The sequence below is a fragment of the Ictalurus furcatus genome, chromosome 20, assembly GCF_023375685.1.
Source record: "Ictalurus furcatus strain D&B chromosome 20, Billie_1.0, whole genome shotgun sequence".
Taxonomy (NCBI): Eukaryota; Metazoa; Chordata; class Actinopteri; order Siluriformes; family Ictaluridae; genus Ictalurus; species Ictalurus furcatus.
In genome coordinates, this window is record NC_071274.1 from 15,857,649 (window position 1) to 15,885,365 (window position 27,717).

The window sequence follows — 27,717 nt, forward strand, 5'->3', positions numbered from 1 at the left end:
TGGTGAGCCTCTACAAACAACTGTTTATACTGTAGCTGCTATTACATAAAGGGTACTAGCTTGTTTCATGGATGAACAACAATAAACGTAACTATAAACTGATAAAAACTGTCAGTTGTAAAATGTGGCATTAGAGGAATAAAACAATTCAGGCATTCTGTTATAGGAAAGTAATCAACTTCTGGATGATAACAGTTAGCATTGGGCTCTATTCCACCACCCATCACTGATTATTTTCCTGTAACAGCGTGATTTGTTATGCTTTACGTCTTAAACCGGGTGCACACTGTGAGATTTTTAATAGTCTTTTGCGACTGTTTCTCGTCAGACTGTACGAACATGATCCCCGTTGTAAGCCATGTCACACTGTAGGATCTCATTGTCATTAATGTCGGACTGTACGACAGTCAAGACGCGAAAAACGGACGCACACAAGAAGACTCGTATGGAGTAGAAGCCACACTACAGGACTGTGCCTCAAATCTTCTGACATTGCCAGAATTTAATTGGAGGAAAAATTTTATCGCTACGGCTGTTAATCAGCTGTCGGGGAACACGTCAAACTAGCGATCAAAGACTACAGATTTTGGCCTAGGATTATGGGAATCTTTTAGGATTTTCAAATTTAGTCTCAGACGAACCAATCGTGGCCAAAATCATACAGTGTGAACCCGGGTTTAGTCAAGGCTATGCTGTAGCTATAACGAGCATCAGATTCAAAACTAGGAACTAGGGAAGATGTGAACTATGGATATACAAGCTATGGAAGATTATAAGGTGGGATCATTAAAATGGAGGAAGGATAGATTGAATAAATTATTCAATATAACAGTAGGATGCACATAAACAGCATAAATTTTTGGATTTGAACAAACAAACAAAAATTTGTATTACCTGTATTTGAGTCCAGGTTCCATAAAGCTTAACGCTTAAAGTCTGATTTAGCTAAATGAAAAATGTAAAAAGAGCTCTAAATCTGCAAGACGATTAAAAATATCTCTGAAGATAAAAATGTTCAATGAAATCCTAATGATTTAAATTAAAAACAAAAAGCTGGAGTTAGCTATAGTATAATGAGCATGCATGGTGCCTATGCAGGAGAGACCACGACCTTAGGCTCATCCTTCAAGGTATATTTGAAGAAGGACTCGGAAAGAAGGTAGGTCCAGAAGATCACGGTCACCATGGCGTTTGCGGTGACGATGCCGATCATGACCGGATGAAGAATTTTGGCCTACCACATGTGAAGGTCAATACAATGTGAGTGTTATTTACTCTCTCTATCTCTGCCTCGCCTCTCCGCTAATGCTTTCTTATGTGCAGCGAGTTACTCCTCCTAGCAGTCGTAATAGCTTTAAATCACAAAGGATCAATACCAGACATGTAAGCTTTACAGGATAATTAAAATAAAGAAATTACAGTATAATAGTAGAATTAAAAAAAACAACAACCCATGAAACAAGTCATAATTTCCACATTTCTTTATTCAAAACCACAAGATATAAATGGTGACAATATAATCTTCTACATCGTTTTAATCTGGCCTCTACCTCAGAGCCACTATTATTACTACTAAATCCCCATAAGCGCAACTGCAACAACACAAACACGTTCTGAGATTTCCGGGACTCGAGTGAAATGCTATCAAAATGCTATTTTTTTATAGTGACCTACAAAAACAAATATTTCTTAATACACATTATTAGATTATGTTACTTTTATCATGACTTGTTTACTAGTAATATTAATAATAATGTACATTTTTGTCTCTTCAATTAAATATTATGAAGGACACCACAGTAGGCGCTTGAAAGTTGGTGAACCCTTTAGAATTTTCTAGCTTTCTGCATAAAAGTAGTCTTAAGAGTAGATAAAGAGAACCAAATTAAACAAATGAGACAAAAAAATTACACTTGGTCATTTTTTTATTGAGGAAAATGATCCAATTACATATTTTTACATATCTGTAAGCGGCAAAAGTATGTGAACCTTTGCTTTCGGTGTCTGGTGTGACCCCCTTGTGAAGCAATAACTGTAACTAAACATTCCCTGTTACTGCTGATCAGTCCTGCACATCGGCTTGGAGGAATTTTAGCCCGTTCCTCAGTACAGAACAGCTTCAACTCTGGGATGTTGGCGAGTTTCCTCACATGAACCACTTGCTTCAGGTTCTTCCACAACATTCCTATGGGATTAAAGTCAGGACTCTTACTTGGCCATTCCAAAACATTAACTTTATCTTCTTTAACCATTCTTTGATAGAACAAATTGTGTGCTTAGGGTCAATGTCTTGCTGCATGACCCATTTTCTCTTGACATTCAGTTCATGAACAAATGTCCTGACATTTTCCTTTAGAAATCACTGGATAATTTATAATTAATTGTTCCATCAATGATGGCAAGTCGTCCTGGCCCAGATGCAGCAAAACAGGCCCAAACCATGATGCTACCACCACCATGTTTCACAGATGGGATAAGGTTCTTATGCTAGAATGCAGTGTTTTCCTTCCCTTTCCTCATCATCCATCTACAAAACATTTTTCCAATAGCCCTCTTCCTTATCCACGTGATCTTTAGCAAACTGCAGAACCTTGTCCTCAGAAATCTCCTTTGTTCGTGCCATGATACACTTCCACAGATGTGTTGTGAAGATCAGACTTTGATAGATCCCTGTTCTTTAAATAAAACAGGGTGCTCACTCACACCTGATCATCATCATCCCATTGATTGAAAACACCTGACTCTAATGTCACGTTCAAATTAAACTGCTAATCTTAGAGGTTCACATACTTTTGCTGCACACAGATATGTAACATTGGATCATTTTCCTTAATAAATAAATGACCAAGTATAATATTTTTGTCTCATTTGTGTAATTGGGTTCTCTTTGTTTACTGGTAGACAGATGAAAAGCATCGCTGTAGTAAAACTGTGATAAAAGGAAACGCAAGTGTGATTTTTGTGCTTTTTTTTTTTTTTAGCATGTGTGCTGTTTCCATTAATGTTTCATATGTACAAATTTAAACCCGGCATAAAAAGTGATGGACAGAAATCCCTCTCTAGTCCTCTTGCCCTAGTCGGTCTTTACCAATCTCCTGCAATAAGAAATATTCACAGTACAGCAAATGTAAATTCTGAAAATGCTAACTTTCAAGAAAAAAATAAATAAACACCAACATGGTGTTCAACCTCACCAAGTTCACTCACATCACCCTGTGCCACCAATGCACTTCTGCAAGTCCCTCTGGATAAGAGTGTCTGCTAAATGCTGGAAATCTCCAGTGTTCACAATCCAGTGAATCCAAACAAGTTGGTTTAGACCCTGCTTCAGTCCTGTTGCTCTTGCTGGTTCTGCTGATGCTCTTGCTGCAGGAAATACTGGCAGAAGAGTTCTCGCACTTCCTCCCCAGCTGGATCATCGTCCAAGACGGGGACCATGTGAGTGGGCATGGGGCTCTCCTCCCGCCTTGCTGCCTCCAGCCACTCCTCTGCCAACTCGTCGCCGTGCACCTCGCACATATTGTGCAACACGCAGCATGCTACGATCATGGCCGGCACCCCGTCCACGTGGCAATCGTTCCTCTTTAAAAGGCACTGCCAGCGTGCCCTGAGCCTCAGGAATGCCTCGTCCACGATGGCACGTGCTCTCTCCAGGCGCCGGTTGAATGCGCGCTGCCCAGCCGTGAGATTGTGCGACTTGTCGTAGGCTTTCAGTAACCAGGTCTGAAGAGGATACCCAGCATCCCCTAGGATTACAGACCCCAACTGCTTGCCCATAAAGTTTCGAGGTAGAGACTGGGGCAATAACCTGCCCTCACAGCCCAGAGTCCAAAGAGAGGAGTTTTGCAAAATGGATGCAGGTTCAGAGCCACCTGGGAAGCCTGCGCACACATCCCAGAACTGCCCGAGGCCATTAACTGTGCCTTGTGTAATGACTGAATGCCAGCCACGGCTGTTCCAGTAGCTATCAGCGTCAGCGGATGGTGCGATGATGGGCACGTGGAGGCTGCTGACGGCACCCACGCAGTGCGGAAAGCCCCAGCGAGTACTGAACAGGCGTGCTGCATCTTCCAGCTCCTGTTCACTTGGCTCACGGAGGTACAGTGGGCGCAGCGTTGCTCCGATGGCATGGCACACCTCACGCACACACTTGCAGACAGTCGAGCGTCCCACTCCGAACAGCTCCCCAATGGTGCGGTACTCGACGTTCGAGGCCAGGCGCCACAGTACCAAGGCCACCCGCTTCTCGAGGGGTAGAGCAGGGCGCAGACACGTGTCCTGTCGTGCCAGCCAGGGCTTCAGCTTGTTGCAAATGTGAAAGAAGGTCTCTTTGCTCATACGGAAGCGCTCCAGCCAATCAGAGGGCTGGAACTCTGTTAGGACCACTCGCTCCCACCAATCAGTGCTTGGAGTGTTGGACCAAGCACGAGTTCGAGCTACAGTCACGGGGCGTGTGCCTTGAGCTATTAGCATCTGGAAACACAGCAAACAGATATAAATTATGATGCTTTTGAACTATTTTCCAACTACTGCCAAACTAAAATATGTCTTGTCATTCAAAGACCTGAAGACTATTTTGTTTACTTTGGCCAATACTTCTTGTCTCTAAATGTGCCATTTAGATCAAATATACTGTATAGGGATATAACAGCCAGAGGCTTTAGATGCAAGTAGGGTAAACGTTACTCTTTTTACCGATTGTGAATGGAGAATTAACATTAAAGACGTAATTAAACATTACCATAAGCATCCTCCTCTGTCTCTGTAGGAAATACTGCCTGTGTCTGACCCGCCGCTGAACTTCACGCCGTCTTTGTGTCTCTGCGCTGTTTATGTCCCTGCGCCGTTTCATTAGCATGTAGCTCAGCGTAAACATGAGAGACTTCAGAGCCTCCTCGTTCGCCATTTTAGGGATTTTTTTTTTATCTTATTTGATCTTTCCAGAGTCAGTAAAATTAAAAAACCCTTGGGTTATATATTAGATTCAAGCAACATGTCGACATTTCTGGTTTGGCACCTTCTTCTACGGTAAACAGCGCATACAATCAGATCATGCTCCACATCGCCGCCTAGAGGTGACGTTTAGTGTAGACTACATACAGCTAAGAGCGAAAGTTTGTACACCCTCAGTTCAAAATGATGAAGCCAACAGAAGTGCAATCAACTTCTTCTTCTTCTTCTTCTTCTTCTTATTGTTGTTGTTGTTATGTGCTATTAAATAATTATTAAACAATTATATTAAACAATCATAACTGCCTAGAATATTTGTTGTCATTCTTTTTAATTTATAATTAACGTTTTTACACATGAACAATATTTTTAATGAGAGACTAACTTAATCCTTATATACTTCTCCAAGTCCTTAATCTTATTTTTAAAAATAAATGTTTTAGCCATTAATTAAAAAAAAAAAAAAAACTTTGTGGGGACTCACTTTGAGGCTTTCTGCTCTACATAGGTGTTATAACATTGTTATTATGTTCTTAAATGAAGAAAAGTAGTATTTGTGAATATGACTCTTTTAAGATCTTTTTTCCGGTCTTCTGCAGTTGCTTTGAATTTGTTTATGAATCTCTTGTGAATTTTTAAAACATTTTTTCTTCCACTCTTTGGTCATTTTTTTTGTTTTGTTTTGTTTTCTGAATTATGATTTTCACTGCTGGCAATGGTCTCCGTAAACACAATGATAGCTTTTCTCCAGCACTATGAAAGGTCAGAATTTTCTCTTTCAGATCTTGTGATAGCTGTTTTCCTGACCCCAATAGCCTAACTCCTAGCTTTACTGCTTGAGAGTTTGCCTTAAAAGTAAACAGGTGACTATTTAAAGTCATTGAATACTGTATCTTAATGAAGCACAATCAAATAAATAAAGTAACTCATTCCAGGGGAGTGCAAACTTTTGAGCTTGCCATTAAATATAAGTGCTGACTTAAACTCTAATTAAGACTGTAATCTTTAGGCTGTATGTCTTAGTGGACCTTTGATAAGAAAACACAATTAATTAACATAGAATTTTTTTTTGTAAATAAACTGTATAATTGAAAATAGTCAATAAACAATCATTTTAAAAAAGCTACACAAGAAGACAAAATGAAAACCAAAAGGGGAAAAATGTTTAGTGATGAAACATGTTTTAATCACAGTAAAGCTTTACTATTGTTTACATCAGTATAGTTCACAAAGCCATGATAACCTCACAAGTGCATTATTATTATTATTATTATCATCCATCCATCCATCCATTTTCTATACTGCTTATTGTTTTCTGGGTCACGGGGAACCCGGAGCCTATCCCAGGTAGCATGGGGCACAAGGCGGGGTACACCCTGGACAGGGTGCCAATCCACTGCAGAGCACAATCACATACACATTCATACACTACGGACACTTTGGACATGCCAATCAGCCTACCATGCATGTCTTTGGACTTGGGGAGGAAACCAGAGTACCCGGAGGAAACCCCCGCAGCACGGGGAGAACATGCAAACTCTGCACACACAGAGCAGCGGCAGGAATCGAACCCCCAACCCTGGAGGTGTGAGGCGAACATGCTAACCACTAAGCCACCGTGCACCTATTATTATTATTATTATTATTATTATTATTATTATTATTATATACATTATTTTATTATTAGATATTATGAAGGACAAATGGGATGTTTTTAACATTTAGACAGATTTTCTTAGTACTTTCTCTCTCTCTGTCTCTCTGTCTCTCTCTCTCTCTCTCTCTCTCTCTCTCGAGAAAATTTAAATATTACTAGTCCATGCACTCTGCGTACACAGGTGTTATCGCTGTAACCATGGAAACACTGCTGCATCTTCTGAATCAAAACGCTGACGTCGGCGCTGTATATTGCCCACAATCCTTTGCGCTCTGTAGAACAACAATCCTCTCGGTGTTATCCTCGGCTTAAAAAGCATAGAGACGGAGTCACTTTGGGAATTTACTCAGCGAGTCTTGGTATGTCATCTAAAGTTTTAGAATTATCCGTACCGAGCTGGCTTTATCCTAATGTACACTTGAGTTCCGTGACTGATTCGGCTCACTTTGAACTCTGTGGTCTCGGTGTTGTGCTTACATGGCTAGCTGCTGTAGCTAGGCTGCGTCCTGAGTAATGGTACTGATGCACTGGCTAGTTTTATTCCTCGACATGTCATTCCCGCAAAACTATTTCATTATCTGTTTATTCACTTCTGTGTCAGGGATTTCTGGGTTTTGCTGTGGCTTTTCGTGTCTTCTGGATTGAAGCTAAAGCTAACAGCTCTCGGCTAACAGCTGTGTGTGAGCATGTATTTATATTAGCATGTCTTTATAAACTTCGGGGCGGGCGGGATAATGTTTTTATATATTATAAAACCAAAATAGCCTAAATGTTTCATTTTGATATTGAGGTTAAGGTTAGGGTTAGGGTTGGATAGGTAAGTGTTAGCAACGCATTAATTAGCCTCATGAATAATTATGTATATTCATATTAATAACTGTGTATCTTGTTTTTTTGAACAAAAACCAACACTCATTTTTATGTTTCATTCCGCAAGCGTTCATTTTCGAATATTTAACATTTTATATATTTAGTAAATTTCACTCAGAAACCTATTCAGTTCTTACAGTTCCAGTCCAGATATTTAGATAAACTTACTCATTCCCTTAAAATGATGGATGTAGTTTTGCTGATATTTTTATGAAGTTTGTTTTAAATTGTAATCCTTGAAGAAGTCGCTTGTGGGGATTTTTTATGCTCATAGGCTGTTTGCTTTCCTAGGTTCTTAAAAATAAAGTGCAGTGTGTATTGGTTGCTTAACAGAAACACTATTTATTTTTATTTTTTTTTTAAATTTTAGGATTAGCTCCGCCCACATTCGGAACGGAGGTGCTTGGCCACACCCCTTTTCCTATTTAATAGTGCATTCAGGGTGTAGTTTAAAGCCGGGCTGGCGATATGGCCAAAAATATTATCACAATTAAAATTTTCATATCAGTCGATATTGGTAATTAATGTAACATGCAACTGCATTTGTGATTGTGATGACTTCGTTTGTCTTCGTTTTTTTTGTTTTTTTTTTGTCATAAGGCACGGTGCTCGAAAATGATGCTGCGGTGGTTTGCTTCCGTGTTGTGGCACTGAATACTGGCCTGGTGCTTGTAGATGGTCCACTTCCACTAACAACACGAGTTTGTGACTGTAATGTTTTTTACTTTCTGCGTGTTCTAACTGATGATGATGATGATGATATTTTAAATGGTGGAACAGGTCTGTGGTGTTGCCTGTTTTTGCTGGCACAGATCTGCGGCACAGTTTGCAGTGCAAGCTACTCTGTTTTATGTCTGATCGTAAAAAAAGATTTAAAAAATCTCCAAATTACCGAACGTAAATTACTTTTTCTGTCGACGATGTCATCGTCCTTCGAGCTGGTCGTTTGCTGCACTATGTTTGCTTCAGTGTCACTCATTTCTCCGCTCTAAGTACAATCCTGTCAGCCACCAGCGTGTCGGTAAACGCCACATCATGCACAAACATATATAGGACATTTATCGAACGTTTGTTAAAATTATATCGAGGTAAACGATATCGTGATAATTATTGAATTATCGCCCAGCCCTAGTTTAAAGTCCCTGTGAAGTTCCTTGAAAAGCGCAACGTTATACGATGTGTTGGACGTAATTTCCACTGAAACAGGAAGTCAGGGTGGTGGCTCCTCCCCCTTTTTAAATAGCCAGTAGCGTTTAGCTTCCCTCACAGCCCAGACTAAGCCGTATCTGACAAAAAATAATTGAAAGGGAATGAATTCAAGGCGTTTCCTTCTTAACCAACTTACAGTTGGGAAAACTGACTAAAACGCACATGTTCCAACAGCCAAAAACACGTTTACATGCCGCGCTTGCTGATACCATTTCTCTCGCTCAACAATGCCGACTTCAGCAAGGCGATTTTTTTACCTTTGGGGTGGGACAATTCAGAATCTAGAGTGCATTTGATTGGACAGAAAATCTGATGAGACGTGCAGAATGATGTCGTCAGAATTGTTGATCTGTATTGGCGGTAGAGAGAGACTGTACATTTTGAACGCGTACATCTGGTAAATATGAATTTTGTCATTGTTTTGGAGCACAAGAGTAGATATAGATATCATTATGGTCGACATATTCATACTAAAAGCCACAAAATGTCTACGTTGGTTATATGGTGACTTTACACTGAATGATTTTTGCCTAATTTTGCTGTTGCAGCACAAATCGCACAATGTGCAACGTACAAGATGAGTTTCAGTCGATTCTCATCTGACAGCATAGGACGACACGAAACTCTCTCGGCACCTACAAATACCGTAGTGGCAATGACTAAACGTAAACAAAGCATCCTACTGGACAGAAAAAAAATGTCCTTTTTACATAAAGCTCATGTTGAAGAATGTTTCTGGGATCATGCTGATAGATGGCGTAAGCAGAACGTAGTCATTTTTTTAATCGCAGGTCTAGCTTTAGAGGAACATTATCATATAATCTGACATGGAGGACACACTAGTATGTTACAGAATGCAGCTGGGATTTTATTGGGATCATCTCGTACATGGATTGACATGACATGTAATAATCAGTAAAAAAACCGCCGCTGTAATCGTACTCTCTGTGAAGCTGACATGAGTGAATCACTTTTCAAGTTTAGTAGCAGGAACACCAACAGTCTGTCTGAATGGAGTGAATGTGCTTCATTCATTTTCAACATGTCTGTACTCATACAACAATCTAACGAAGGGAAAAAAAACCCCCTGATACCTGATATCTATTATTAGAGCCTACTGTAAGAGCCGCTGGGGCGACGTTCGTAGTAACAACTCGCAGGATATTGTGCGGCTGATGCTCAGTGTAATTTCCATCCATCCATCTTCCACTTCTCTGGGTCGGTGTCATGGGGGAAGCAGTCTAAGCAGAGATGCCCAGACCTCCCTCTCCTTAGCCACCTCCTCCAGCTCCTCTACGGTGATACCCAGGCGCACCCAGGAGAGACGAGAGATATAATCTCTCGGTTTAGTCCTTGGTCTGCCCTGGAGTCTTCTCACCCTAGCCAGATACCCGAACCACCTCACCCGCCTCCTTATGATACAGAGGAGCAGCGACTTTACTTAGAGCTCCCTTCGAATCTCTAAGGCTGAGCCCAGAGAAGGAGCCCTGGTGAAGAAAGCTCATTTCCGCTGCTTGTATCCATGTCCTCATTGTTTTGGTCACTACCCAAAGCTTGTGACGATAGGCGGGGTTTGGGACGTAGATTGACCGGTAGAAATCGCCTTTCGGCTCAACGCTCTCTTCAGCATGACAGACCGGTACATTATCTGCGTAACTGCTGAAGTTAAGCAATCTCTCGCTCCATCCAGCCTCACACGTGAACAGATACTTAAACTCCTCTGATTGAGGCAGCATCTCATTCCCAACCTGAAGGAAACAACCCACCCTTTTCCGGCTGAGAACCATGCCCTCGGATTTGGAGGCGCTGACCCCCATAGCATCCTCTTCGCGCTCAGCTACAAACCGCCCCAGAGCTCGCTGGAGGTCACCGCTCGATGAAACATGACCATATCATCTGCAAAGAACAGAGATGCGATCCTGAAATCACCAAACCGGACCCCCTCTGCCCCTCGGCTGTGCCTAGAAATTCTGTCCGTGAAAATCATGACCGGAATCAGTGATAAAGGGTAGCTCTGGTGGAGCCCAACACACCGGGAACAAGTCTGACCTAATGACCCGTAATAACAGGTCCAGCACCCAGTTCTCTCGAGGCGTCATTTAATCCTAATAATAAACACACGATAATAAAAACATGTCTTCGCTTTCTCACTGGAGATATTTATTATATATAATATCAACTTTTTTATATGTTAACATTAACTGGATATGAAGTATACTAATCTACAAATATATTTTTCTGTGCAATATATACTTTTTTGTCAACGCACCTTCATTTAAATCTTTCACCCGTGTACTGGCACTTTAATTCAGTGCGAGCAGCGTGGCAAAAAACAAAAATAATAATTCGACTCGATGCTGAAACTCCCGCCTCACTGCTGCAGCATCCGGTGTAAAATCACTGCAGAGATTAGAGATTATAAACTGCAGTTTTGTCGTCATTCCACACAAGAGACATCATCTTTACACACAGCACGAAATCGATGTGTTTTCCCGCCCTCTTTTGATTGATAGGATATAATTGTCCCTGATCATCGGATGCTTTTAAACTATCATCAGTGCATCTCTAGTTTTATTGCGATTGTTACAACCAAAAATGTACGGAGCCCCCCTAGTGCCAGGTAAAAAACCCCAAAAAACAGCCGTGTGCAATCCATGCTCTCGGTTTTGTAATCCGTACCCTCGGTTTTGCAATCCGTACCCTCGGTTTTGCAGTCCGTGCTCTCGGTTTTGCAATCCGTACCCTCGGTTTTGCAATCCGTTCTCTCGGTTTTGTAAACCGCGAGTGGACATAGAACCAATACAACTGAATATATTTTTAAATTTTCTCCCGTTAAAGCCCGTGGAAGCGGGCTTTGGGAAGCGCAGGTCATCAGCGCCTTATAGTAATGGAGTCAGTAAGGGACCGTCTAAAAAGTGCATGACCTGGGCAACTGTATAAGATTTTACTAAGTTTATAGTCGTCTACTTAACAGGATATCTAACTTATTGCAGTGTTAGGATACAGTATGGATAAAGAATTTTTTATAGCATGTATTATTAATGATGTACCTTTATATTACACATATAAACTTATTGTGCCATATAAAAATCTTAAACAGTTGCCCAAGTCATGCACTTTTTAGACGGTCCCTTACTGACTGCACTGATGACCTATTATTGTCTTAATAATGTGTATTGTTTGGACATAGAAAAAATATATTCAGTTGTATTGGTTCTATGTCCACTCAATACACATTATTAAGACAATACACATTATTAAGACAATACACATTATGTCCTTTTTGTGTGTTTATTTCTTTAGAAATAGAAGAGAGAAACTCGAATGTACAGCGAATGTCCAATATAAACCCAAGTTCAACGCGGTGCATGCGCAGTTTGCAAAACCGAGGGCACGGTTTATAAAACCGAGGGCACAGATTACACACGGCTGTTTTTTTTTTTTTTTTTACCTGGCACTAGGGGGCTCCGTAAAAATGCTAGATATTGCTGCGGCGGAGAATTTTTTTTTTTTTTTATGGAAAACTACTTGAACTGGCGAAATTGCAATTGCACTAAATTGCTTTGCACTGTCTTGTTTTTCACAGTGATGTTTATTGGTAAATGAGACCTTTTAGGTGTACTCCTGTGGAATGGACATGAATCGGAGAGAGGGCTTTGGCGGAATGTGCCTTGTGATGACGTCACACGACGCTCCTTGGCCTAAATCTGCAGAAAATTTGCAGTAGTTTTTTAAAAAATTGCAAGCTCCTCTGATTTTGCGTTAATTTGCGCGATCGCAAAATTGCACTGAATTCTCTCTGACTTAATATCGTTGTTTTTGTTTTGGTGCTGTGCAGAGATGGACCAGGAGTACGAGCGGCGGCTGCTACGACAAATCAACATCCAGAATGCCAACGCCAGCCCCATTGTGAGTCTGCATTAAATCTCTCTGAATTGTTTGAATTGGTGTTTGATTTGTATCAGTCATGCAGGTGATTTAGGTGAAGTTTGATACTGAAATGATGTGTTTTTGCTTGACTTTTCTCACCCACCTGCTTTTAGTAGAGAACAACGCCCAGGGACGCTGTTATAGGAGAACTAGATTATTTTCATCCCGCCATGTTTTATTCCTCTTCTACCACAGCGATTTGCCTACAATTACAATTTTTATTTATTTATTTATTAACGAACGATGCATCATGCATTCGAACGTTTTATAGTTACATTTAGTCCATAACGTTAAATATATGTATAAGCCATTTAAAAGTGAGATGTGTGATTTGTTAATAAAAATAATCAATAAATAAATTCAATACATTAAAAAAAGGTACTTGTTAGAAAACCACTGTGGTATAAGAGGAATAATCCTCAAATCCGATGGGTCAGAAAGAAGGCATGCTTTATTTTCGTATAACAGCACGGCTCCGAAAGTAGTTCCGGCTGTACAATAGATTTACATGCGTCCCAGGTAAAAAAACACTTTAATGTGCTCTGCAGCATTACCTTTTTCCCCCCATGTCACAAACAACTCGTTAAACGATCCACTCTAAAGGATTCATCCTAAGCTCCTCCTTTCATAGTGCATACTCTGCTCTGATTGGTCAGATGTCCCAGTCTGTTGTGATTTGTCTACCATTGTCAGCTTGTTTCAAAAAGAAAATGCCATTTTTTTAAAAAATATGGTTGCTTGTTAACAAAAATCTGCCAAGCGACTTTTTTTTTTTTTTTTGTAACATTTATGCTCGCTATTTTCTCCAGTGCATTGACACTGTCTGCTCACAGCCTTATTTTCGCCTTTTTACAGTTTATAACAAAAAAAACAAGCATAACATATTCTCATTTACTAATAGGAGTTACGGTTCTAATGTAATATCACTTGCCAGCATTGACAAGTTAAAGTTTGTCATGGATGATTGAAAGAAAAGATAAAAATAACGGTTTATTTTCGTTAGTTATTTTACATATGAGTCGTTAGATCTAAACTCATACACAGAGATAAATTAGTGCGGTAAGATTACATTTATTTGAGTGAATTATAATAAATAGCTATGAGAGAGAGAGAGAGAGAGAGAAAGAGATTGTACGTGTGTGAATTACCTGCATCTGTACTGCGTCTCTACTAATAATGAAGCTGTGAGTTTATATACTGTATGCAACTGTAACTGTATGTTACTATGGTTATAATGGATGTTTATGGGCAGCGCATTAATGTAGAACGGTGATTACACTGACTGGAACTACCTGTGCATTATATAGTTTGAATGCACACCTTCCAGCCAATCAGAATCAAGCATTCAGACAGACCGAGGTATGAAAGCAGACTAGCACACTCCAGACTGCGCGGTTGTATGAAAATAATGCACTCTGATCGCACATCGTGCCACATTACACCTCCAAACGCCCGGCATGTATTATTTTCTTATAACGGTGAGGTCCGTCGTAGGTTATCCCCTTACATCACTTCTTATCTGCTTTCACACATTCACACGATCTTATCCGGAAAGGGCCGGTGTGGGTGCAGGTTTTCATTCCAATCAAGCAGAAGCCACACCTGAGTCTACTGAAAGCCAAGATCAACTGATTAAACAGGTGGAATCAGGTGTGGCTTGGTTGGAATGAAAACCTGCACCCACACCAGCCCTTTCCGGATAAGATTGGACACCCCTGCCTTGCATAATACACTTCGGTGTGGTAACAGTAACTATTCACGTCAGACTGCTTCACACCACCCTGATGCAGAGCTGCATTATTTTCGTATAGCTGCATGGTCTGTCGTGTGTTATTCTTTACAACTTCCATGTGAAAGGTAATAAGGTTTTGAACGTGTGCGTATATCGTCATATAATGCATATTAACATTGGACACGTTGTTCGGCGTAACTGGTTGTATTCTGGAAGCCAGATCTAACTAAAACGAAAACACACCGACTCCAGAAACGGGATTTGCGAACGCTGTCACTTTCTCCTGTTTTCCTGCAGAAAGCCACTGAGGTCATGTGTGCACTGACCCCCGCTAACTCCCCTCTATCCTCACCGAGTAAACACGGAGACCGCTTCATCCCATCCCGCGCCGGCGCCAACTGGAGTGTCAACTTCCACCGCATAAACGTAACGGCTCCAAGCCTTCGGCTCTCTTTTCAGTTTATGCAGAGACGCTCACAGTTATTTCATTACAATTATTTGTTACAATAAAATAACAATTATAACGCAATCATTTCTTGCATTCCAAGGAGAACGAGAAATCGCACAATCAAAACAGGAAGACAAAAGACGGCACGTCAGACAGCAGTAAAGGTAAGTGCTGAAGTGCTGAGTGTTAGTGTCATTCATTCTATTCTTCTTTTCCCGGTACTAACGAGGCAGCTTTTGTCTGAACATATAACTTAAGTTTGAGGAGCTAGTTTTGTGTGTCTGTGTGTGTGTGTGTGTGTGAGTGTGTTGATACTTCTGCACAGCGTTAGAGACTTGCCTCTACTACATGCTGCAGAATATAAACAGACTAGTACTAAGCTATTGCGTAGTTCGGGGGGGTGCATGTGTGCACACGATTATGTGTGTGAGTGTGCGTGACTATACAACAGCACAGAATAGCTTACTTAATCCGAACATCTCAAAACATTCAGACAAGGCCTCCCTTATGGCAGCTTGGTTACTATGGCAACTGGATTCTAGTTTGTCTCCAATGCACTCGTTCACCCTTTCCTGTCCTTCTGTTTGTTGATCTGCCTCTCCTTCCTCGTTCCCCCACTTCTGTCAGTCGTTCGGATTCCTTCTGATTCCACGATGTCCTTTCTGTCTGTATTTCTTCCTTTTTTCTTTTTTTTTCATGGCCTTTGGTGCTTTTCTTTCCTTTCATCTTTTCTTTTCAGTTTGAAATAGCTGTGAGGCTTTACTGACCTTGCGAAGATGCAGTATTTAGATTATTCTGATAGACATTGCGGCTTTGTCACACACACACACATACACACACACACAAAAGGTGTTCTCTCTCTCTCTCTCTCTCTCTCTCTCTCTCTCTCTCTCTCTCTCTCGAGGGCTTTTTGTGAAAAGGAAAAAAAAAATCAGCTCATGTGATACACATGTTGTAACCACTGTTGTATTGGCTAACAAGCTAGCTTGGAATTATTAGTAGTACTATTAAAGAGCTCATGTATGAGGAAGAGGGTACTTAGCACTTTTGTTAGGCTGTACTGCAGTTGGCTGGCTACACTTATGTTGGAGGACGCACGTGTTAAGCGGCAGTCACGCTACACTTTCAGCGTGCGAAGTCTTCCATGCATACGCATGCGAATGCTGGAGACTGGAAACGCAAGCTTCATGCAAAGACATTTCACTGCGTTCCAAAGTTTGGTGAGCTCTGACCTGCGAAGTCGTATCAATTCGTGAAGACATGTGAACAGTAGAAGATCGAAACGTCATGGCGTGACCACTTTTGAAAATCCAAGATTTAGGAAGCACCGATTATAGCGGTGTCGCACCATCCCGTTTTATACAATGCTGCTTTAGAGTAATATCAAATCAACATCAAAGGAGAAGTTGCCTGGATCATGGTGTCCCTGTGTACAGGAACAGGTGGTTATATTTTAACATTGCCGTGTGAGCTTGGATTAAAAAATATATATATATATTTTTTTTTTGCATTTTGGCAGACGCCCTTATCTGTAAGACGCGGCTTACATTTATCTCACGTTTTATACAGCTGAGTACTTGAGGGTTAAGGGCTTTGCTCAAGGGCCCAGCAGTGGCAGCTTAGTGGTGCTGGGATTTCTGATCAGTAGTCCAGTGTCTCAACCACTGAGCTACCACTTCCCCTCGTAGGAGTAACTAGGCAAGAACATTCTCTTCCGTGCTGTTTTGCTAAACACACTCAAAAGTATGTACTTTTTCTTCACAAAAAGAGTTTTAGTGCATAGTATAAGTAGGCAAATTGAGACCCGGCACTAGAGTATGTCAGCTAAACATGCATAGCTTTCTAGCTAGCTAAGTGCGCAACAACACAACATATTAACTAGCTAAACTGAGTGGTTGTCATTAGAGTTGCTAAAAATAACTACATATCTAGCTTGCTAGTTAGCTGTCACTCAATAAAATGAAGTATTGAGTAAAGTATGGTGTAGGGAATAAGTTACAGTTGTACCGATTTGCTTTCATTGCAGTAGCTGAACATTTACATAACCCACATTGCTAGCTAGACGGCCATTAACAAACAGGGTCCTCATGATTCCTTTTATGGGGATGAGATCAAGCTGCAACGTGATTGCTCCAGTAATCAGCATATTAAAAAAAGAAAAGCTGAACGGAAAGCAGATGAATGTGAACGCAGCGTAGGCTGGGATTTTACATGTCCTCTCTTTCCTCTGGCAGCAGATGGCCTGGCGTACTGCGCGCTGCTGAAGAATGAGCTGCTGGGAGCGGGCATCGAGAAGGTGCAGGACCCTCAGACGGAGGACAGGCGGCTGCAACCCTCGACACCTGAGAAGACAAGTCTCTTTAGTGTAAGTGGCTACGAGGACATTGTCTACTGCTGCGTTCGACTGGAGCGTGTAACTCGGAATTTCCGAGTTGATTTATTTTTCAGCACCTCCTTGAAGTGTTTTATTCCTCTTATACCACAGCAAAATTGTGTGTATATGTGTATATATATATATATATATATATATATATATATATATATATATATATATATATATATATATATTAAAAAGAACACAATAATTTTTTTGTCATTTGTGGTTACGTTTAATGTTGTGGTCCATCCACCTTCCTGTTATCACGTATGTTATAGTAGATTTGAGAATTCAACAGCGTTGTGGTATAAGTAAGGGATAATCCACAGCTATTTGTGAGTTACGCGATTTTAATGTGCAGTTTTAATTATACACGGGTTGTTAGATCTAGAATTCTGAATTCGCTAAATTATACACCGAGATAAAGTAGTGTGATAAGATTACATTTATTTGAATGAATTATAGTAAATAGTTATTAGAGAGAGAGAGAGAGCGATTGTACGTGTGTGAATTAACTGTGTCTTTGCCTCATCTCCACTAATAATGAAGCTGTGAGTTTAACTGTATGTTACGATGGTTACAGTTGTTTATAGGCAGGGCATTGATTTAGAATGGTGATTAAATTACCTGTGGTACATACGGTTTTAACGCACACCTTCCAGCCAATCAGAATCGAGTATTTTGACAGACTGTGGTATAACACTAAATAAAGTGCCGCTTTTATACTTTTAAAATGAAAGTATAGTAGCCTTTACTTTATATGAATCAAAATATAGACACATTGGGTACGTCTCAATCTGCTCCCTAGGTCGTGTCCGGACGCTGGTAAGGACCCTTGCTCACTACACGTTGGGAGACTGATGACTCAGTTTGACTACGTACTCACGTTGTAAAACGTCAACACTGGCAGGATCAAGATCTTTCTGACATTATGTGTCATATAAATTTGTTCGCTTAATCACACGTGTTTCTGTCATGGTACTTCATGCAGGAATGTAGGCTAGTGCTAGTGGATTTTTTTGAGTCGTTAGACTCAAACAAGCCGTATATAGAACGTTCAATAAAGTTAAAAATCATTTAAGAGCTACAGCAATGATAACAAGCTTCTTACATTTGTAGACGAAGTTCCCTGAGAGTTCGTCTGCCATTTTCTTTTTTTCCAGCTGAGAGCCTTCAGAAAACATGACATCATATCCAACGAAACAAAAGTCCCTGGTTTCTGTGGTGCATTTTGGGTTGTTTTTTTTTCAGGGAGTGAATGTTCCAGTGTTTGCACTGGAAGAATTTTGTGATCGAGACAGCCCATTCAAATGGCTGACTCTCTGACATGTGCCCTGACTATTGAACTAGTTAGCTGATTGAGACACGCCCATTACGCAGCTATTTTGAGAAGGTAAATGCAATGTTAAGCACTAATGTTAGCTGGCTAGCTTGTTGCTAGGTCATGAGCTTTTGTTGCTCGGACAGAGCTAACAAAAGACAGTTTTCCATAGAGGTGTCCATGTATGGAGGTGAAAAATGATGAGCTCCGACTTCAGACTTTCCGTGTTAAGTCAAACGTAGCATATGCTTGTATTTACATCAGCCACACACACCTACAAGAGCTGCGTCTTTATCCACCGTGAGCTTGAGGGGTGTGAGGAGGGGCTGTAGAATGCCGACTGGCCTTGAGAGTGTGTACTGTGAGAGTGTAGGTAACACTGCCTACGTGTTCTCCCTCCTTTGAGAAGCTTATATAGCTTAAAGATTTTGTTGCTTCATTACTAAATGATCCTTTTATGCAAAATCAGTGTGTAGGGAAATGTGCAGAGCTTCTGCTTCTGGTGTGCACATTTTCTAATTGATTATTGATGAAAGCAGCATAGACAGGTGTATCATATCTCGAGTTCAAGTTTTCTTTGTGCGTGTTTGTGTTGTAGTATTCACTAAGTGCCAAGCGCTCGCTCCCTGATGATGGCAACAGCGTGTCTCCTTACTCACTATCGCCTGTCAGCAGTAACAGGTAAAAATCTTTCAATCTTTCAGTACCATTTCTAAAAGGAACAGTTCAGCCAAATATACATATACATATCAAACCAACTGCAGGAGGCGACCCAGGGTTTGGGTAGATTAAGTGAACTGCTAGACTGAGCCACAGGGCAGGGCTGTAGAATGAAGGAAAAAAAAAACCCACAATGTGATACATAAATGTTTAAAATTAGATATTCATGGGATTATCTCAGTTGTTATAGAGCACCGATTCTCCATGCTCAAAAGATTTTTATGATTTCTACTCAGCAAAGGTTTGTTTACATTTTTTCCATTGCTGTATTTCTGACATCAATATCAATATCAATAAACTAAAGAGCTTTTAGCCTTACGTGCCCCTCGTATGTTTTTTTTTTTTTTTTTTTTTGCACTTTCTGTTTTGTTTAATTACGTGCAGTCTGAAAATAAACCAAACCCAATAGCAATTGAACCAAAAGTATCGCTTTCACTCAGAAATGGACTAATCAGTGAAAAGAAAAGAAAAAAAGAGCCCTTAGTGTTCAGCATTTGTTTGGTTTTCCACTGGAGCTATGATGCTTAAATAGCTAACACGTCATGGAAGTCTGTTTCACCTAGAAGGTTTATCCATTCCACTTGTGGCTAAACAAATGTTTGTTTAATAAGGTGCTAGAATAAAGGTTCAAACCATAGCTTTAATTGCTGTCTATGTTCTATGACATAGAATCTATGTGGTAAGTAGTGCATCGAAGCAACTTGTTGTTACTAATATGTTCCCTCCAGGGGGGCATGTGGCTTATGCTAAGCTCACGCATAGTTGCCAGAAGCTGTTCCTACTACTGGTTGCCATGGTAAAATGGGTGGCACAACTAAAGTTCCACTTTTGGCAACAAATCAGTGTTCTTGCCACTAAAATTTAAACATTCTGGAGGGAGAACGTTTGTATATAAAATTCACCAGTTTGTATATCATATGAGATGAAGGAGAAGCAGCGTGTGCTCTTTTCCTGCTGCGGCAATCTATCTGCTGCGAAAGTCAAGCGCCAATTAGCTTAGCTTAGCTTATGGCGTCCTTAGCCGAGGCTATGGATCATGTGCACTCTACTGTCTTCACTCCCACTGGTTGTGAAAGAGTTGGTTGTCACTGCACCAAGTTGCTCCATATTTGCACTCAAGCTTTTAACTTTTCTCAATTTTATCACGCCACATCTAGTTGCCAACAGTCGCTCGTTTCGCTTGAAGTCACTAGCTCTCATTGAAAATGACTGGTCTCCGGTCGCTTTGTCGCTGCGAGTTGCGGTGAGCATAGTTTAGATTGTTGCCATGTGTGCGTGGAGTTTGCATGTTCTCCCCGTGCTTTGGGGGTTTCCTTCTGGGTACTCCGGTTTCCTCCCCCGGTACAAAGACATGCATGGTAGTCTGATTGGCATTTCTAAATTGTCTGTGTTTTGTGAATGTGTGTGTGATTTTGCCCTGTGATGGGTTGGCACCCCGTCCAGGGTGACTCCCTGCCTTGTGCCCCGAGTTCCCTGAGATAGGCTCCAGGCTCCCCGTGACCCTGTGTAGGATAAGCGGTATGGAAAACAGATGGATGGATGGATGGATGGATGGATGTTCCCTCAGCTTCTTTAATTAATCGTTGCCAAAAGTCGGCTCTTGCTTATTTGGAATGAAAACGAACAGCTGAGCTGAGGGTGTCTGAGGAAAAGAAATTTTTGCCTCCCGGGTGACCCGATCATCGGGAGATTATGAGATCAAATCTGACGATGCCATAACGACAATAGGTCAGAGACCGATTTAATTCCCTACATCAGAATTCCAGTGGGTCAAAGGTTTCCATAAACAATCTAGAACACTGGTCACAAACGCTGTACCTAGAGAGCTATCTTCCTGAAGACTTGAGCTCCAACCATAATCGTGCCACCTGACCATCTAATCATTGTCTTCAATCATTGGCCGGATGTGGCTCAGTTGTAGAGCGGGTTGTCCACGAATCGTAGGGTTGGCGGTTCGATCCCCAGCCCACATGACTCCACATGCCGAAGTGTCTTTGGGCAAGACACTGAGCCCCAAGTGGCCCGACGGCAAGTTAGCGCCTTGCATATCAGCTCTGCTACCATTGGTGTGTGAGTGTGTGTGTGTGAATGGGTGAATGAGAAACAGTGTAAAGCACTTTGGATAAACGCGCTATATAAGAGCAGACCATTTACCAGACCATTTAGTTCTTCAAGTTCTACTCAATCAACTAAAACAGAGTGTTAGACTTTGGTTGGAGATGAAACCTGCAGGAAGAGGGTTAGACCGCTGGTCTAGAAGATTCCAGAAATTGAAGTAATGATGTTTAGAAGCTTGTGGAAGGCTACACCAAGTGTTTGATTCAAGTTAAGCAATTAGAATGCAATGCCACCAAATACTAACAAAGTGCATGCAAACTTTCAACCCACTGAAAATCTGCTCTAGTAAACAAAAGCTGAAATAAATCTGTCTCTTTACTTTTATTTTGAAACAAACTCTTATGGAAGTAAAGTAGATACCCTAACTCAAGGTTTCCCAAACTTTTCCAGGGCAAGGCCCCACAGATGGCATTAACATTTGACCGACGCCCCCCTTTTGCAAGATGTCTTTAAAACACATTAAAAATACAGACATCTGAATATATCCCCCTTTTTTTATATTAATAATTACATCTTACATCTTTACATTACATTACATTAGGAATTGACTGTGTGTGGTTGTCTGAGAGTGAGAAAGAGAAAACATACCAGTGGGAGGGATGGGCACACCAAATTGTTGAGGCCCCCTGGGCGCCCCCTGGTGCCCCCCAAAGGGGCTGCGGCCCCCACTTTGAAAACCACTGCCCTAACTGTATGTAAACTTTTGGCATTACCTATACGCTGACCCACTCTTCCTTTAAAAAAAAAAAAAGGCAGGAAGTGGTCATCCCATGAGGGTGAAACCCAAACCTTCTCCTGAATAAATAGTCATGGCTGTACACGGCTCTTATAGTCCTCTACTGCCGTAACTGCTACTTTCCCTGGCTAGAAAAAAACCCAAACTTACTTCTCTCTCCTGTTCTACATGTAATCTCACTGTAATAAAGTTTTCAAAAGACCCAACTTGATGCAAGTTTTCCTCAGTGTATCATTAACCCCTAGCAGATAAGATCATCCACGTTACATTATTAATGTAATTGCAAAACCCCCATCGACTTAACAGCTCAAAAAATAAACATGTAAAAATGTGAAATAACTATTAGGACATGAAAAACACATATTATTCTTTATTTTTTTTCAAAAACAAACATGACGAACCATATGATTATGATTAACCTACCTCGCACTTGCTTTGCACTATGCAGACAACTTGAGAACAGATGTTCGTATAAAACAGATGTCAGAATTCTAGGATCATGGTCTGCACTAGAATTCGGTGTGTCCTTATTACAGAGAGCCATGCAGCTGTGTATTTAAACTTATCCATTTTATGTGCTCAGTCAGAACGTGCCAGCTTTGGGGAAATTAATCATTCCCAAATTCTAGATGTCCAGGTCAATCCCATCCCCCCCCCCCCCCCTTTGTTGTGAAGTGCAAAGCTCTTCTTTAATTGTTTGTCTTTGCTTTTGTCTTTTTTTTTTACACATCTCAATGTGTTTTCATGCGTCTCCCATAAACCTTGAAGTCAGAAGCTGTTACGATCTCCACGGAAGCCCATGCGCAAGATTTCCAAAATTCCCTTTAAGGTCCTGGACGCCCCCGAGCTGCAGGACGACTTTTACCTCAACCTGGTGGACTGGTCATCTTTAAACGTGCTCAGCGTTGGCCTCGGCACCTGTGTGTACCTGTGGAGTGCCTGCACCAGCCAGGTGTGTGTGTGTGTGTGTGTGTGTGTGTGTGTGTGTGTGTTTGATGAGTATGTGGGGAAAGGAGGTCTGTAAATGATTCGTTTATTTTATTTCATCCTTGTGCAGGTGACTCGGCTGTGCGATCTGTCAGTAGAAGGAGACTCGGTCACGTCAGTCGGTTGGTCAGAGAGAGTAAGCATGCTTCCTCAATGTTTTCAGTGTTTGTTTTAAATTAGAGCCTATTTATCCATAAAGAACTGATGGTTCATGAAGTTTTCAGTTTGCTCACATTTATCCCCATACATATGACCAGTTCTTTCCCCATACAGGTTCTGTATCACATGTTTGAGTGTTTTTTGTAGTTGTGACACACCACATCACTTGGCATTCATTCATTCTTCAGTAACCACATCCTGCTCAGGGTCATTGTAGATCTGCAGTAATACACTCTGGATAGGATGCCAGTACATCACATGTCCAAAATGACTTACTATACACTATGCACTTACACTATGCCCTACATACTCTGCCCTCTAGTGTATGAATTCTGGTAGGGTAGAATAGTCTCAAACAGAACACTGGCGTTTTTTTACTGACTGGAAGTACAAGTCTTTTCCTAGTAGATGGAAAATAACGTCAAACGCATGTAATGCGATGCCACTAGATTGCCAAAGACTCTCATTTTAGTATTTATGTCAGTTTGTCATTTGTAAGATGTCGAGTGCTGTTGGTCATCTTGAAATTTTTGAAATTTTTTCCCATCCAGCGTCAGTGCCCGGTAGCCCCTCCATACTTCCGCTACGTTGAGTGCATGAAGTGTCCAACATTCCACGCTTTGTTTTTTCCACTGAATAAGTGCATCATCCAGGTCCTTGAAGTGCACTTGTTCTTGTTGGAATTTTCAGCGTGAACACAGTACTCAGACTGTTTATACTACAAAATGGCGTAGAATATAGTGATGGGAAATTCGGATCGTTTTACTGACTCGGATCTTTGAATCTCGTGCAGCAAAATGAACGAATCTTTTTTTTGTGAACGAATCAAATGAACGAATCATTTCGTTCATTTCGGCAGAATATAATTAAAACGTCACATGTTAAATTCCCCAACACATGTAGTACTTACGCAAACGTTGATCACATTTGGAATAAAAAATAAACCATAGGCTAATGCAGCCAAGGCCGAACTATGAGAAACAGAAATTATTCATTAATAGCTTAGCTGGGTCTTTAAGCTATGCAGTCTGTTAGTTCGCCTCACCTCCCGATCCAAGTCGTTCTTTCGTTTGTCACGTCACATTTGTCACATCTGTTCCCCCGGAAACAGAAATGATTAGTTCACCTCTCGAGTCTTCGGGTTGGAGTCGTTCGTGACCGCCCCACAGGCTGAATGCAGTGGGGCTGTGACGTGATGAACGAACGACTCGGACCCAAAGACTCGAGAGGTGAACTAATCGTTTCTGTTTCCTGTACAGATCCTATGCGGACATTGCAGCACATGCGCGGTCAAAAATGAACGAATCACTGTCTGAGACAACTCGTTGTTCTCGAGTCATATTAAAGATTCGTTCAAAATGAACAAATCGTTCATGAACGACACATCACTAGTAGAATAATGGACAAGTATGTGATTTGGGATGCACCTAGGGTACCATGCACATACCTATTCACACACTCATTCAGACTTAGGGACAGTTCAGATCCAGCAATCCAACTACTGGCATATTTTTGGGAGATGGGAAGAAACTGGAGAACCCGGAGAAAGCCCACTGCGCCACAGTTCCTCCCCAATAGTCAAGCCAATTGATTTAGTCGAGGCTTTGAATGAAAATGTTACGTGGTGCAGAACCAGGATTGGGAAACCCTGAGCCAGCAGTTCAATCCTGAAAATGGCTGTGTGTGTGTGTCTAATGTATAATTGCATTTTGTTTTAGGGAAACCTGGTGGCAGTGGGCACTCATAAGGGCTTTGTACAGATTTGGGACGCAGCCGCAGGGAAGAAGCTGTCTGTATTAGAGGGCCACACAGCCAGAGTCGGTGAGTGCAGTGCTGTTTGGAACTGGTTCAGTTTTCAGCTGTCATTTCGCTTTCTTTGCAGTTAGTGGTAAAATATTACCACTAGATTCAGAACTCGACAAGCCTTTAGTCAATCTGAGCGGAGGACTGAAATAAACAACGATTTATTCCAAACAAAATGTCTTCTGCCGCATATTTTCTACTTTACAGCCAAACTTTACAGGATTTTCCTGCCATGAATGAACACGCTATATTTGTAAATGAAAGAGAAATTGAGTGTTTGGCAATGTTCCGGGTTTTATGTGTTAATGGGGTTCTATAGAACAGCAGGGAACAGAAGCGTATGTAGCTGAACAGATGGGCTGAGAAATTGCATTTGATTATAAACCAGGTATCTATGTATATAATGAATATACAGCAACATACTGAGAGCATAAGAGAGATGTATGTACATTTTTTAAATTTCTACTCTGTGTGTGTTTCTGCTACCAGGAGCATTAGCATGGAATGTGGACCAGCTGTCTTCAGGCAGCAGGGACCGCCTGATCCTGCAACGTGATATTCGAGCTCCTCCGCTGCAGTCTGAGCGCAGGTTACAGGGCCACCGACAGGAAGTGTGCGGCCTCAAGTGGAGCACTGATCACCAGCTCCTTGCCTCCGGTGGCAATGACAATAAGGTAGTATAGTATAGACTATTTATGCACTGCAATCACACTGTGCCTCATACACAACCGAAACATTCAGTTTTGATTCATATGCCACAATTTAATGGTTCAAGTAGATGACCTCCACTACATTGAGTATATATACTTATTGTATATTAAACTGTATTAACTTATGTTATAAAGGTTTATGGGAGTTGATCCTAGATTAATGCTTCTAAAACTTAATTAGCTGGTTAGCTGATTATACTGAATAATAAATTTAAAAAAGAATCAGAGAGTCTAATACTGAAATCCAACTTGTCTGTCTATGAAAAAGGAAAGCTAGTTTACTAGCAATTAACAAGCTAGCTGGCTGCGTATTGGGGGTTGCTGGAGTGTGTTTTTAATTTGCATATCATGCATATTCATATACCATCTCCTCCAAAAGTATTGGAACGGCAAGGCCGATTCTTTAGTTTTTGCTACACAGTTTAGATGAATATGATACAATAGATCGTAATTTCAGCTTTCATTCCCTGATATTTACATCGAGGTATGTTAAACAATTTTGAACCCATCCATTATTCAAGTGATGAAAAATATTGGAAGACATGACTGACAGGTGTTTCTTGTTGCACAGGTGGGCCCTGTTAGAATGATTATTTAAACAGTTAATAGCTCTGAATGTCTATTCTTGGTTTGAGCCCTGTGTTTTACCTGTGAAGACCGCATTTGTTGTTAAAAAAGGATAAACCAACATGAAGCCTGGAAAGCAGTCTATGGGAGAAAAGCAATCCAATGGGCATAGCCAATACAACAATTTGGACTGTCCTGAAAAAGAAAGTACACCAGCGGTTTCTATCAACCAGACATCGAACAGGTAGGCCAAGGAAAACAACAGCAGTTGATGACCGAAACATTGTGAGAGCTGTGAAGAAACCCCCCTCCCCCCCAATAAAACAGCTAGCAAGACATCATATAGCAAGACAATGACCCAAAACACACTGCCAGTTCAACAGAGGACTTCATCAGGGGGGAAAAGTGGAAGGGTTTAGACTGGCCAAGTGATCAGACCTTAAGCTAGTTGAGCAGTATTTCCCCCCCCCAAACACCCCCAAAACAAATAACAACAACTGAAAGTAGCTGCAGTAAAAGCTTGGAAAAGCAACATAAAAGAAGAATGCAACAGTTTGGTGATGTCAGTGTGTCACTGACTTGATGCAGTTACATGCAACTAAATATTAAGTGTTATTTACTTTAATTTACTTTAAGACTGTTGTAAGTCTGGCCAAACTTGCCATGTTCTAAGTTGCTTAATAAATCTAGATGTAAATATCAGGAAATGAAAGCTGAAATTCTGATGTATCGTCTCATATTCATCTCTTGATCTCAAGCCTAAACGTTTTCAGTGTATAGTATAGTTAAATATAAACAAACACCTTTTTTTCCTCATCATAGTGTTTCCAATTTCTGTTTTAGAGAGCTTTAAAATTGTTGTTCATAGAGAGGGAGTGCTTGTGGTCTCATATGCTGTATTGGGTCAGGATGTGCCTCACCTTGACATCTGTGATAGAGCAGGGTGCCACAGAACAATTTTGTCACAAGGTAATAATTTTGATCCGTTTCTTTCCCTCTGTAGCTGCTGGTCTGGAATCACTCAAGTGTCTTACCCATGCAGCAATACACAGAGCATTCAGCAGCAGTGAAAGCCATCTCCTGGTCTCCTCATCAGCACGGCCTGCTGGCATCTGGGGGCGGCACTGCGGACCGCTGCATCCGCTTCTGGAACACGCTGACCGGGCAGCCACTGCAGTGCACAGACACAGGCTCGCAGGTCTGCAACCTGGCCTGGTCCAAACACACCAATGAACTGGTACGTAGTTACTCCTGGTATGCGGCATAGGATTACACAGAACTCATGGGACAGCTAGCTACAAGTATGATAGTGGCAGTGGCAAAACCTAAATGTGACATGCTAATGCACAGGACAAAAATTATTCTTATTATTTCAAGCTCATTTTGAAAAAACATTTTCTGTTTATACGACACCATTTTCTGG

The 27,717-nt window shown here is 41.1% G+C and overlaps 2 protein-coding genes across 3 annotated transcripts in view; one reads left to right on the top strand and one right to left on the bottom strand.

The window, feature by feature from the left end:
* Positions 1 to 1,084: 1,084 nt before the first annotated feature.
* LOC128624517 (uncharacterized) lies at positions 1,085 to 5,012 on the bottom strand. The gene is made up of 2 exons (XM_053652233.1): positions 4,742 to 5,012; positions 1,085 to 4,473 (listed from the first exon to the last, which is right to left on the bottom strand). Exons 1-2 carry the CDS (start codon positions 4,904 to 4,906, stop codon positions 3,328 to 3,330), a joined length of 1,311 nt encoding a protein of 436 aa, XP_053508208.1. The 5' UTR covers positions 4,907 to 5,012; the 3' UTR covers positions 1,085 to 3,327.
* Positions 5,013 to 6,736: 1,724 nt separating this feature from the next.
* Positions 6,737 to 27,717, top strand: part of LOC128624151 (fizzy-related protein homolog) — a 29,195-nt gene continuing 8,214 nt past the window's right edge. Inside the window, exons 1-11 of one of the 2 annotated variants that reach the window (XM_053651549.1) lie at positions 6,737 to 6,966; positions 12,525 to 12,595; positions 14,646 to 14,774; positions 14,897 to 14,960; positions 17,034 to 17,161; positions 19,093 to 19,175; positions 22,837 to 23,020; positions 23,126 to 23,191; positions 24,933 to 25,035; positions 25,507 to 25,691; positions 27,298 to 27,531. In XM_053651549.1, the coding sequence (XP_053507524.1) occupies positions 12,527 to 12,595; positions 14,646 to 14,774; positions 14,897 to 14,960; positions 17,034 to 17,161; positions 19,093 to 19,175; positions 22,837 to 23,020; positions 23,126 to 23,191; positions 24,933 to 25,035; positions 25,507 to 25,691; positions 27,298 to 27,531 (1,245 nt within the window). In that variant the 5' untranslated portion in view covers positions 6,737 to 6,966; positions 12,525 to 12,526. Of the gene's footprint in view, positions 6,967 to 12,524; positions 12,596 to 14,645; positions 14,775 to 14,896; positions 14,961 to 17,030; positions 17,162 to 19,092; positions 19,176 to 22,836; positions 23,021 to 23,125; positions 23,192 to 24,932; positions 25,036 to 25,506; positions 25,692 to 27,297; positions 27,532 to 27,717 lie in introns of both variants that reach the window. The other variant, XM_053651548.1, reaches the window with a different exon arrangement.

Excerpts from the sequence above, each read along its gene's own strand:
- LOC128624517 (XM_053652233.1), bottom strand. The coding sequence starts at position 4,906 with ATGGCGAACGAGGAGGCTCTGAAGTCTCTCATGTTTACGCTGAGCTAC. Across the intron at positions 4,474-4,741 it reads GACAGAGGAGGATGCTTATG|ATGCTAATAGCTCAAGGCAC; the intron begins GTAATGTTTAAT and ends CTGTGTTTCCAG.